The sequence below is a fragment of the Echinops telfairi genome, unplaced genomic scaffold, assembly GCF_000313985.2.
Source record: "Echinops telfairi isolate 266 unplaced genomic scaffold, ASM31398v2 ScPeMD7_22;HRSCAF=79, whole genome shotgun sequence".
In the NCBI taxonomy this organism is placed as follows: Eukaryota; Metazoa; Chordata; class Mammalia; order Afrosoricida; family Tenrecidae; genus Echinops; species Echinops telfairi.
The window spans coordinates 9,979,341-9,992,752 of NW_022103919.1; the positions used below are offsets into that span (position 1 = coordinate 9,979,341).

Sequence of the window (13,412 nt, forward strand, 5' to 3'; positions counted from 1 at the left end):
TGGTGATGGGTTTCAACCATATATATGAAAGGAAGCTTCAAAACATTTGTGGAAAAATTCCATTATCAAAACCGGTTAAATCGTACACTTCAAATATGTGCAAGGCTTTTTGTTGCAGATTCTTAGCTTCAGATTTCTTTCTACCCATTTGCATTAGTCTGTGTTGACTAGAGAAACAAATCCAGAGACATTCATATGTGTATAAGAAAGAGCTTTACATAAAGAGTAATTGTACATTAAGAAAACATCCCAGCCCAGAGCAAGTCCATAAGTACGATACTAGCCCATATGTCCGATACCAGTCTTTAAAAGCCTCTTCAGATTCACAAAACACATGCAATGACACTGAATGCAGGAAGATCACAGGCCAGGTGGGAAATCTTGTGGATCCAGTGGCATTGTATGCATCTCAGCGCTTCCAGGGGTCTCCATGTGGCTTCTCCAGCTCGGCACTAGTGTGTCTCCATGTGTGTTGTCAGCTGCAATGTCTCCTGAGGAGTTAGCAGAGAGAGAATGTGTGTCTCCCGCCTCCAAAGAGGATTCTGGAGTTCCCAGAATCCTCAGGAGAAGGCCATGCCCACACAGAGGCCTCATTGGCAATGACCTGACTGACATGCTAGACTCCACCCCTTCACTCTTAATCCTCTCAAATATACGAAGGATTATGTCACTACCACACCATTCTTTTTACTCCCCTAGATGTTGCTATTCTGGCAGTGATTTGTATCAGATTAGAGTCGCAGTTCCATTTATCCTAAAACTTCCTGGCTTTCTCAAAACAAAAAACAAAAAAACCTCATTGGCTAGAAATAAAAGACAAGCATTTTGTTAGCAAATAAGCTCACCAGCACGAACGCATGTACCCCAAGCCAGCTGAAGGTCAAGTTTGATGTAGTAGAATTGGTTGGTTTACCTGGAGCCGAAGTCAGAGGCTTGGAAGACAGGAACCTTCCCTTCCCCCTACCCTTCTTGCCTCAAATCATCATGTGATGTGGAAGGGGGAGCAACTCTGAGGAGTATGGAGATGGGTCCAGCAAAAAGAAACCAAACAGGACCAAACCAGGAGCCTCGGAGAGCCTCGGCGCTTGTGTCCCAAACGTGTGGCTCTGTGAGTGTTTTTGGCACCCATCATGAACTAGTGTAGGAAGTGGTATCCCTGAAGAGATTCCACGAGGAACTGACCCATCGTGCAGATACTGTATGGAGCAGTGAGTCTCATCACACAGTACAATATTTAATCCTGCTTTGTTTTTTCAATCAAGCATTTTGGAGAAATTACGAAAAGTATGGGTTTGTGCTGTATTTACGGAAGTATCAACAAATCGTGATGGCAGTGAAGTAAATTCTCCCAAATTGTTCACCCCTGTGGATGTAATGAGAGACTCTTCCCCCAGCCTTTGTTTACATCGTGCAAGCTGAGAGGGTGCGCTCTGCGGGCTAAGTGCTAGAAATTACCTTTAGAGAGTGGAGCTGGTTGCTGTACTGGATGGTAGGGCAGTTTCTTGGGAAGAGTTTTTGTTTGTTTTGTTTTCAGTCTTTGGATCACTAATTAATTTTTCACAAAGACAGCCACCTTATACTTGCCAGAGGAATGCTTTCTGATTAGCTGCTTGTCCCCCTAGATTTTGTTACCTGGAAACAATACCTGCTCAATTTTCAGCCACTTAAAGTTACAGTCCTGTAATTGAACGCTCATGTATGTTATCCGGAAAACAGAGAGACAAAGTAACTCATTAAGTATTGTCTTGATTTTATTTTAATAATGCTAATTCACCAGTTCATTTGCTTGATTTTGACGTTACTTGGAGAGACTTTACTTATCCCATTTTGCACCTCTTGTTCGTGTGCCCACTTTTCCCTGGCCTCTGCCCCAGTTCATGCAGGACCACGTCCTGAATGTCTTTTTAAGCAGTCCCTGCAGTACACACACATCCCTTCCCTGCACCTGTCTGTATGTTGAATTTTGTACTTAAGTTGGAGCAGTGTGGTGCGGTTTGTATCTGTCAGTCGATCAGATGTTTGCCATAGTGTGTGATTTACCTTTCCATGCACAGAGACGAAACACTTCCAGGTACACTCAAACATTGACACGACACCCCTCTCCTCTCTCCTCATTTACTCACATGGTTGGCTTCCAAAGAGCTGGTCTTTATGGAGAAATCAGTGTTTTGTGAAAATGGAGGGTGACGACTTCATTACACAGTGACCAGACTATATTATTACATAACTGCCTAACAGCTGAGCATCCCGACTCAGCCATGTTGGCATCACAGCCACTGTTACTGCCTGCTGTGTATCATTGATGTATATCAAATGGTTGGGTAGGGATGCTCATCTGTGTTATCTAGAAAACAAATAAACACAATAGCTCATTAGGCCTTATTTTTATTTTTAATGCTAGCTTCCCAACACATTTGCTTAGTTATGTGCAACTAAGGGTTGTGCATAAATTGAGCTTTGTAGCCTAGGGACTGCCTGTAACTCGCCTCTTTCTAGGCCCGCAAGGACTCCTTGTTGTGGCAGCATTGTTTTTGCCAATGTGGTGCTCAGGCAACTACCGTAACGATTGCTTTCACCGATCACCCTGGTCATGTTCTGCTACTTTAAATCGACGGTGTTTCTGTATTTTTTTATACGTGATCCACGGCTGTGTCGTCTTCTGAAGTCGACTCTTAATCCCTAGTCTTTAGTTTAAACCATGATTGGCGGCTCCCGTGGGGTCTTCCAGGGTGGCCGCCGCTTTGGGTATTTTCCTCCTGTGTTGTTGCCCTTCCTTCTGCCGGTCCAGGCTCGTGGCTGCCTCACGAGCATAGTACCTCCCTTCCTGAGACACGCACCCTGCTTTTCCTAGGATCCTCTTACCTTGAAACTCCCCCTGACTTTATTTTGAATTTCCTCGGCAGTATTTTGTTACCGTTCTGTTTTCCTGATTCATGTTGATTTGGAAGATCTTAAGCGGCTTTTATTGATCGCACTCCTGTAACTGTAAGATCTTTGAAGAGAATGGGCGTGTGCTCTTGTTGTGCCCTGTGCACTTGATAAATGTTTGTTGCTGGGGGGCTACACTCATGAGCCACATGTTTTACATACAGGACTCCCTTGCTGTCGGAAAGCAGAGTGTTCTAGGAAACCTTTCATCGCCCAAACGGTGCAAAGCGAAGAGGCTATTATCATGAATTTATCTGTAAAAGATCTTTGTGCATTCCCAGGCCCCCAAAATTAACCCACTAAATCATGCCAAATAACATCTGAACCCTCAGATAAACTGGCAGGCAGTTTCGATCGCTCAGCACTGTGATGCTGGGGCACTGGGTGCGGTGCCCCTGGGCAGGGGCTTCACAGCACCACTCCACTGCTTGGCGTGTGCACTGCCGCTTTCACGGCGAGCTTCCAGCAAGGGCCGAACGCTCGTTTCACGCATCTCCTAAGAGCAAAGTCCTCTCTGGGGTTCTTCCCGTCAGCACAAGCAAGCGCTAATGTAGGTCTCCCCTCAAAGCCAAGTGCAGTGAAGTGAACTGTTGAAAAGCCTTTTCTTTTGCCTGCAGAGTGGCTGGTGGGTTTGAACCACTGATCTTGTAGTTCGCAGTACAACACTTACCCCACTGCGTCATTTGAAAAGGGTTAGTGGTGACCGTTGCATGACATAGTGAATGTTGCTGTTTTAGTGAATGTTTTTTTTTATTGTTTATTGTTTTTTTTTCTTTTTCTTTTTTTTCTTTCTTTTTTTTTTTTTTTAACATTTTATTAGGGGCTCATACAACTGTTATCCCAATCCAGACACACATCAATTGTGTAAAGCGCATTTGTACATCGTTTCTCAAAACATTTTCTCTCCATTTAAACCCCCAACATTAGGTCCTCATTTTTCCCCTCCCTCCCCGCTCCCCCCTCCCGCATGAGCCCTTGATAGTTTATAAATGGGTATTTTGTCATATCTTGCCCTGTCTGACATCTCCCTTCACCCACTTTTCAGTTGTCTGTCCCCCAGGGAGGAGGTCACACACAGTTCCATGTAATCGGTTCCCTCTTTCCTACCCATTCTCTCTTTACCCTCCCTGTTTTGCCACTCACACCACTGGTCCTATAGGGCTCATCCGTCCTGGATTCCCTGTATTTTCAGTTCCTATCTGTACCAGTGTACCTCCTCTGGTCTAGCCAGACTAGCAAGATCCAATTCAAGTCATGGTAGTGGGAGCGGGGAGGAAACATTTAGGAACTAGAGGAAAGTTGTATTTCTCATCATTGTTACATCGCACCCTGACTGGCTCATCTCCTCCCAGAGACCCCTCTGCAAGGGGATCTCCAGTGGCCTACTAATGGGCTTTGGATCTCCACTCTGCATTCCCCCCATCATTCATTTAGTGAATGTTTTTAATGTCACTCAACTGAGTACTTTGTTTATATCACAATTTTTGTATGTTTTTTACCGTAATAAGTAAAAGGTACTATGGTTAAATTATTTTCTTTCCCCTCAAAATTATATCGTTGGAATCCAAGTAGTCGAGAATGGTGAATGAAAGAATGCACGTTTAGTGGAGTCGGTGTTAGGAACTCTTGGGGAGACCCACATCCTCTCACAGCAGGGAGAAGGAGCACCCACGGTCTACATCCGTCCCCCAATTCTGGGAGGACCTGCTCCTGGGTCATGTGGCAGAGCAGCGGAAAGAGGCAGGCCCTGGGCGGGGTAGACCGACAGCAGGGCTCAGACATAGGAACAGTGGTGAGGATGGCGCGGGCCCTGGCAGCGGTTCCTTCGGCTGTCCTGGGGTGCGTAGGGGTCGGAACTGCCTCAGCAACACTGGGGGACGTGAAGAGCCCTGGGTGGTGTAGTGGTTGGGCTGCTAACTGCAAGGTCGGCTGTTCAAACCACTAGGTGCTCCTCAGAAGAAAGACAGAGCCTTCTACTCCCATTAAGGTACCGTCTGGGAACACACAGCGGCAGTTCTGCTGTGACCTATGGAGTCACTGTGACCCTGTGAGGGGCATGTACTCAGTCACAGGGAGTGGGTGGTAAGAAATGATCACAAGTCAGGGGCAGCAAACAGTAAGGAGACACTCTTTGGTCCAGCACAGCACCTTTCCTCGGCCAGCCACCAAGCCTCTCTCTGATGCTCACTTTCTCAGCCACGTCACCCTTGGCTGCTGCCTCCTCGGCCTGGGAAGCCACCTGCCCCTCCGCCTCACTGTCTGGGCTCTCAAGGGTGCAGCCCTTCTGCTCTGTCTTGGCCTGGCTCCTGTGCCCTTTTCCTCTGGTCTCTGTGCCCCGGCCTCGGCCGCCTTAGGCAGGCAGCTCACACATGACCCTCGGGGCTGCTTCCTTCACGGTCCCAGGAATTCTCTCTGCTCCTGCTTCTGCGGTGGCTCGTTTATAGCTAGCGCAATGGTGGGCACAACCGACTGATCCCCCCATTAGTGTTTCACACACCTTGTTTTCAGAGCCCGCCCAGTCATTTGGTGGGCATTACAGAGACGCGTAGAAGAGCCCGACGAAGAGATTGCCTGTTCCCTCCAGGGGTGTGACGTTTCCTCTCTCTTCCTTACTCTGGTTTCGTTTTCTCCTCGTGCTTGCTGTCACTTACAGCACATGCTCTTCTCGCTCGTCCGGCTCTCCTCCTCTGTCCCCACCGGAGAGCAAGCACAGGTGTTGCACTAAGGAACCATGCCCACTGCTCTGGCTTTGCCCTTGACCTTTTTTATGAAACGACGTTCATAAAGGCAAGCGTAGTATGTGTGCAGTGGCAAGTGTTACCATGCTTCCCTCACTTAGAGCATGAGGTTTAGTGATACACACTAAGATGCTTGGTGTCCCACCTCCCATGGAACCGGCGCTTCCTGTCGACACACAGATTGCTGTTAGGGCACTAACGGTGCCGTGTGTTTGCTTACCCCGGCACTGAGAGGCCATTCCGGAAAGCTGCCTGTCTCCTCCTGACCCAGGACGGCTCTGACCACGAGAACGCAGTTTTCACGGGAGACGCTTTAGCTCAGTGAAAAGTACAGGTGTGAGGAAAAACTAGTTAACAGATAGCATTCTTGTATTGTAAAATAGAAGAGAAATTGCCCTTTTTAAGTATGCAGTTGGACGACATTAATTATATTCATGTCATGTAACCCTTACCACTAACCACTTTCAAACAGCGCAGTGAAGTACCTGTGGTACTGCTGACCATGAGATCAGTGGTTCAAACCCACCAACCAATCTGGGAAACATGAACCTGTTTGCTCCTGTAAGACGTACGCAACTGGGACAGCCCGTGGAGCAGCTCGACGCCGTCCTGTGAGTTAGAAATGCCTTGATAGCAGTGGGTTCTTTTTAAAACCAACTCAGTGCTCTCTACGCAGTAACTGCGTTTCCACCCAGCCCGCGGTAACCGCTCCGAAATGCTTGCCTCTCTGGATTGGCCTGCAGTTAAATCGTGTTTCGCCACGCTTCGTTGCTTGCAGTTCGGTTGGCTGGAATAGAACGTGTAGTCTTGTGTGTTCAGAAGTCAGTCGTCTGGTTTCCAAGATTTTCTTCAGTTTTGGTTTGTGTTGCTCTGTTTGACTTGTTTGCTTGTGTCAGGCTGCTTCTCAGAGGTCTTTTCTCATTGGAGGCCACCATCTGGAAATTGTGCCTCATGCTGCCCGTTTTCGGTGCCTGAGACGCAGGATCGATGAGCCGGCAGGGGCAGCAAGTGGAACGAAGGGGCTTGGGGGCTGGGGCACGTTGGTGTCGGTGGGGTAAAAGGGGATGCTGTCAAGGAGTGCCTGTAGAAGAGCCATGTCTGGGACTGATTGTGGCAGCAGTCATACAATTCTGTTTGTCGTGACTGACTGTGGAATGGTACGATATATGTATTAAATCCTAATTACTAATAATTTATTTTTTAAAAAAGAAACGTACATCAAGACCACTGATTTCTAAATTTCAAATTAGAGTTGACATTAGTAAAATATAAAAATGATTTTTAAATTTTCATATTCAGAAATGTGTGTTCTCTCTGACACATATTAAAGTTATAGTTCATTTGAATTTGAAATTAGATGTTTGTCTGAAAGCACAGGTAAACATGTTCATTTGTAGCTACTGTAGTAGTAAAAGTTCATGCTCTGTAGCACTTATTAATTCCTTCCATATGGGATATGGCTTTCATGTTGCTTAGTTCTTATTTCAATGGACTGTTAAATAGAATATTTACTGTGATAAATGATTTTATGTTCAGCATGCTGTTTAATTAGAAATTCTGTAAATACAATTTCTTCCACCAGAGGGCTCTCAGAGGCTTTTCCTCCATAAAGACGAAGTATTTCTTTACACCAGTGGTTCTCAACCTTCCTAATGCTGTGACCCTTTAATTCAGTTCCTCATGTTGTGGTGACCCCCCAACTATAAAATTATTTCCGTTGCTACTTCATAACTCTAATTTTGCTACTGTTATGAATCGTAATGTAAGTATCTGATAGGATGTATTTTCATGGTTAAAAATTGAACATCATTAAAGCATAGTGATTAATCACAAAAACAGTATGTAATTATATGTAGTGAAAGATTGATTTCTCATGACAGATAAATGAAATGTTGTCTTGAAGCATGGTGTAGCATGGGTAACGGTCTTCAAGCCGGTACTCGTATGTAGGGGTATCTGCGTGTGGGTGGACCCGCCTGGAGACAGACAGAAGAGTGGTGTCACAGTTCCTAAGACCATCAGAAATAAGTGTTTTCCGATGGTCTTAGGCGATCCCCCCAAAGGGGTCGTGACCCACAGGTTGAGAGCTGTTTATACCTTTCATGTCAGTTGGTCTTATTCAAAAGGTACGTATTTAGGAAGAAATCACATTTAATAATTTCTCTCAGAATGCACACCTACAGTGTAATCTTTTCTGAGATACTGAGGCATGAAATTTTGTAAATTTTCCCCCAATACAGGTGACTATTTTCTAACCTTGGCAAATTATTAAAGGCTAGACTCTAAATAAAAATGTCAATGAAGCTTTTTTCTCTAGCTTTGCTTCACAGTATTATCTTAAACAATTCCCCCCACCCCTCTCATTTTTTCCCCAGCAAGAATTGTGCTTAAAATGAATGATAACAGGTACTAGCTATTTGAAGAGGTATGTGGCACAATGGGTTAAGCTTTAGGCTGCCAAGCACAAGATTGGCAGTCAAATCCCCAAGGGGAGACAGGAGGCAGTCTGCCCCTGTGAAGGGTTCGAGCCAGGAAGCTCTGTGGAGCAGTCCTGCTGCATCCAGAGGTTCTCCCTCTGAGTTAGATCACAAACACATGTGGAGAGAAAGAGCATTTTCCCAGATAAAGAGTCCACTAGACATACATGACAAAACAGAAAGGCTGTTGAGTAAGGTTTTGGCCTCCTGAGTCCCGGGCCTGGAACTCAAGAATAGTTCTCTCCCTCAATGAGCTGATATTTTATGTTAGCAGATGCAGAAGAATAGGAAATAGAAGTGGAAGGCATTGGAAGTATTTCTTTTCCATCTAGCTGCCTGTTGCTTTTCAGTTTTGTTGTTGTTGTTTTAATTAGTCTTTGCCTGAATACAATGGGCCTTACAAAAAGTAGGGGTGAATGGCAGCCTTTAATTTCTGTCCCACCCTCAACCTCCAGGCTGTAGCAATTGAGGAATCAGTGGAAAGAACCTATAGTACTGAAGTAATTAATATAAAGTATTGTTTTCATTTTCAGTTCAGTCCAGTTTCCACGTACTCCTAATTATCCACTATCTTGTTTTGCTAAGTTTCACATTTACGGTCATTGTTAAAACGCCCACCGTTCACTCTGTTGGGCATCTGGCAATAACAAGTGCTGAAATGAGAATAATGTTCAGAAAGGAGTAAGGTTATGTGTAAACTTGGCTGGACCTTGATTCAAAATGGTTAGGCAGTTGCACAATGATTTGATTTGGCAGTTATGTAATAGAATGATATAATCATCTTCCCATTTTTATATAACATCAGTTTTCACTTAGCAGCCTGCTCTTTGGAACCTAACTATGCCATTACGTGGGAAGTGGGTGAATGTCCTTTTATTTATTATAACTGTTGTCTTGGTTTAGTTCATATGCTCGCGTGTGCACAGAAATCACAGAGAGCCTCTTTCATAATATGGGTCTTGGACGCAGAAATGTTAATGGAATAGTTCTGGGGTGTGGCTAGAGCATCAATAATGTTTCCATAATACAGCCTTGCACCCCCACCCCCCTATCATTTCTGTATAAACCAAAGTCTGAGGTTTAATGCGAAGAGCATGCTTGACCGGTTTTCTTTCTCAGAACAGTCGCCTCTGCTTGTTCCTCAGGCAAGTTATTTAACATTTCTGAGCCACTTCTAAAAGAAGAGAGAATACTCTTCTTGAAGATTGTTGCAGGGTTTCCACTAGTTCATGTCAGCCAAGGGAAACAAACCGGGTACCACTGGATCGGTTCCAGTTCTGGGGACCCAGGTGCGACAGGCAGAACTGGGCTCCGGAGGGTTCTCATTGGCTGGTTGTTGGGAAGGAAGGTCAATAAAGTCAGTTCTTCTCCATGGTGCCCCTGAGGGGACTTGAACGGCCAACCTTGCAGTTAGCGACTATAACTGTCTTAAGCATCCAGGGACTCCAGCTAATGTATAGGATCATGCCTGGCCGATAGGACCTATTCAGTGAAGCCCTTCTCATTTCATGAAACTTTTGCCATCTGGCTCTTACCTTGTCTTGCCACCCTGATCTTTCATGTCCGTAGGTACACTTTGTAGGTACACTTTTCTTCCAACAGTGTTGGCTTACTTGTTCCCAAAATATGTGGGTTGGTGAGACTTCTGTGCCTCTCCATTCACCGTTGCCTGTCCGTGCAATGTCTTCTGCCTTCTTTTGTAGTAATCGCTTACCTGCCTGTCACGGCTGTTCCGTTGTCATAGCTTCCAGGATGACTGTTCTGCCCTTCTGCATTGCTCACCCCCACCACACACCCGTCACTTCATTCCTTCCAGTCTGCCCCCACCGAGAGGACAGCACTGTGTGCCATAGACACTCGGGGAGCTTGGATACTTGATCATTTCCTCTCAGCCCTTCTGGTTGTTGATGTGCAAAGTGGGGGCAGTATTACTGCCCTGTGGCGTTGTGAGACATGAGTAAACAGGATAGTGTATGTGAAGGACCTGGCTAAGGGCGCGGCACGTAATGAGTACTCTGTTTGGTATGTTTCTGTATGGTGATGATTTTGCATCGTTTTTCCCTTCACCTGCCTATGTTCAGTGTGTAATACAAGGGGCTTCAAAAATTTCATGGAAAGGGATAAACTTTGGTGTGTACATATGTAAATATGTTAATTCATAAAAATAGGTATTGGCCTAAGTAGATATATTTATATGGCAATACAATGAGGATGTGGTTGGACTTTGGGCATCTGCTCAAGCCTTCCCTCAACACAAGAACGTGTTGTTCTGACAACCTGGCATTCTGTGATGCTCACCTTCACTGACAAAATCACTGAAGACAAAGCGAGTGCATAAGCAAATGTGGTGAAGAAAGCTGATGGTGCCCGGCTATCAAAAGATACAGCATCTGGGATCTTAAAGGCTTGAAGATAAACAAGTGGCCATCTAGTTGAGAAGCAACAAAGCCCACATGGAAGAAGCACACCAGTCTGTGTGATCATGAGGTATTGAAGGGACTAGGTAACAGGCATCAGAAGACCCAAAACAAAAAACATGTTGTTGAGAACAAGGGGAGTCAGTGCAGAGACCCCCAAATCCTTCTGTAAACAATTGGACATGCCCTCACAGAAGGATCACAAGGAAGGGATGATTCAACCAGAGTGCAGTATAGCACCAATGAAACCCACATTATTCCTCTGGTCCTTTGAGGCTTCCTCACCCCCCACTATCATGACCCAGTCATGCCTTTCAGTTCTGGCTAGACCAGAGTATGTACACAGGTACAGATAAGCTCAGGACACACAGAATCCAGGTCAGATAAACCCCTCAGGAACAGAAATGGGAGTAGTGATACCAGAAGGTTAGGGAGAAGGTGGAAGAAGGAGGGGAGGAAGGGGGAACCAATCCAAATGATTGATGCATAACACCTCCCCCCAGGGGGACAAACAACAGAAATGTGGGTGAAGGGAGACCAGTCGGTGTAAGATATAAAAGTAATAATAATTTATCAAGGGGGCACATAGGGGGAGGGAGGGAAAGAGGAACTGATAGGAAGGGCTCAAATAGAAAGTTAATGTTCAGAAATGATGGTGGCAACATATGTACAAATACGGTTGATAGAACTGATGTATGGATTGCTATAAGACCTGTAAGAGTCGCCAATAAAATGGTCTTTAAAAAAAAAAGTTCATGGAAAAATTCCATTGTCTCTTTAACTTCATTTTTCTGTGAACTTTTTGAAGCCCCGTTCATAGGTTCTCGGTACTTATTTGGTGAAGGGATTACTGAGTTCAAGAACACATGAGAACTACAGTAAGGCACTCGGAAAACGACCAAAGCAGATAAGACCCTACCTGCATTTGAGTGCTGGGTGCTCGGATGGGAAGCCTAGAGACTGTATTTCAAACGAGTAAGAATATGATTATATCTTACCATAGTGAATGATGGGGGGAGAGCGGAGTGGAGACCCAAAGCCCATGAGTAGGCCACTAGACATCCCCTGGCAGAGGTTCTTGGGGAGGAGACGAGCCAGTCAGGGTGCGACGTAGCAGCGATGAAAAATACAACTTTCCTCTAGTTCCTAAATGTTTCCTCCTCGCTCCCACTATCATGACACAAATTCTACCTAGCTCGACCAGAGGACGTACACTGGTACAGATAGGATCTGGAAATACAGGGAATCCAGGGCGGATGATCCCTTCAGGACCAGTGGTGTGAGTGGCGATACTGGGAGGGTAGAGGGAGAGTGGGTAGGAAAGAGGGAACCAATTACAAGGAACTATATGTGACCTCCCTGGGGGACGGACAACAGAAAAGTGGGTGAAGGGAGACGTCGGACAGGGCAAGATATGACAAAATAACAATTTATAAATTATCAAGGGCTCATGAGGGAGGAGGGAGGGGAAAAATGAGCACCTAATGGCGGGGGTTTAAGTGGAGAGGAAATGTTTTGAGAATGATGAGGGCAATGAATGTACAAATGCGCTTTACACAATTGATGTGTGTGTGGATTGTGATAAGAGTTGTATGAGCCCCTAATAAAATGATTTTTTTTAAAAAAAGTATGATTATAGCTAAATTAAACCAAGTCAGAAAAGGATAATTTACATTTCTGAATGCTTATGGCTTAGACACATACCCAGCTGATGTGCTGATATAAAGTTCAAGTTCAAATCTAACCTTTTACAGTTGATTTCAGATGGCTTCAGATGCCTTATTTGTCACAATCAAGGCTCAATTTATTTGATAAACTTGCGAAACAGTTTTGTTAAAGCAGCCCTCTGACTTAATACTCAACCCTTCAAAATGTTCCGATTTTCTTTTTTCTTATAGCAAAATTTCATGGAGTTGGATGAAAATAGAAATCGACTATTGCAGAAATGCAAGGAACTTATGAAGAGAGCTAGGCAAGTATGTAACCTGGGTGCGGCGCAGACGGTCCCTCGACAGTACCAGACAGTAAGTATAAAGTGTGCGCAGTGCGTGGTTACCGTGCTGAACTCGCTCCTGCAGGGCAGCGTGCAGATCCCTGAGTAGACATGAGAACGCGATGTGCTATGAAAGCAGCGGGTGTCTCCCGTCCACCACCCCTGCACCATTTTAAAACTGGATGTGTATATATTTTTGTGTAATAGCGTTTCTCTGCTATACTCAAACTCTTGCTTAACCAGTCTTAATCCTTATATTAAATTCTTCAAATATGCATTAACTATTGGTACTGTAACATTTATTCTTATAAAAGTGTGGTTCCACCCCCCAACCCCCACTCCCAATGCTACCTTTGGTAGGTGGCATGTAGTTTTCGTGGAAACCAAGTGCCAGTAATTGATCTACTAGAAATAGTAGCCAGCCTGGTATTTTAAAAAACAGGTGAATTGAAAGTGTTGTCCTAGAAAATTAAGTGCTTAATTGGGGTTCAGTGGAAAGCTAAATCTTTAGAGCCAGAAATAAGGAAAGGTGAGAAAAGTCTTTCTTTATCTCTACATGTTTTATATGCTTGCATATCATTGAGCTAGTAGAACGAGGAAATGTTACCCTTTAATCCAAGATCCTCTAATAACTGTAGCGGCCCTGTGGTCCTGGGCTTCATCTGATAAGTTGGTGTGTGGGATACTGTGCGTATATGCCTACTCTTAGAATAATGTCAGCAGAAAGTCAGAAAACAGACTTTTAAGTATCTGATAGTCGCATGTGTATTTTTGATCTATAATTTCAAATATTACCTATTTTGGTAGATAATCAAATGTCTGGTGATTATATAAACAGCACTGGAAAATGATTTGTGTG

General features: G+C 44.7%; 1 protein-coding gene across 1 annotated transcript in view; it reads left to right on the top strand.

Annotated features, from left to right (window-relative positions):
• The window catches only part of SMC5 (structural maintenance of chromosomes 5), a 91,397-nt gene that overhangs the window by 66,115 nt on the left and 11,870 nt on the right, over positions 1-13,412 (top strand). Inside the window, exon 18 of the mRNA XM_004713826.4 lies at positions 12,459-12,584. Within this exon, the coding sequence (XP_004713883.1) occupies positions 12,459-12,584 (126 nt within the window). The remainder of the gene's footprint in view (positions 1-12,458; positions 12,585-13,412) is intronic.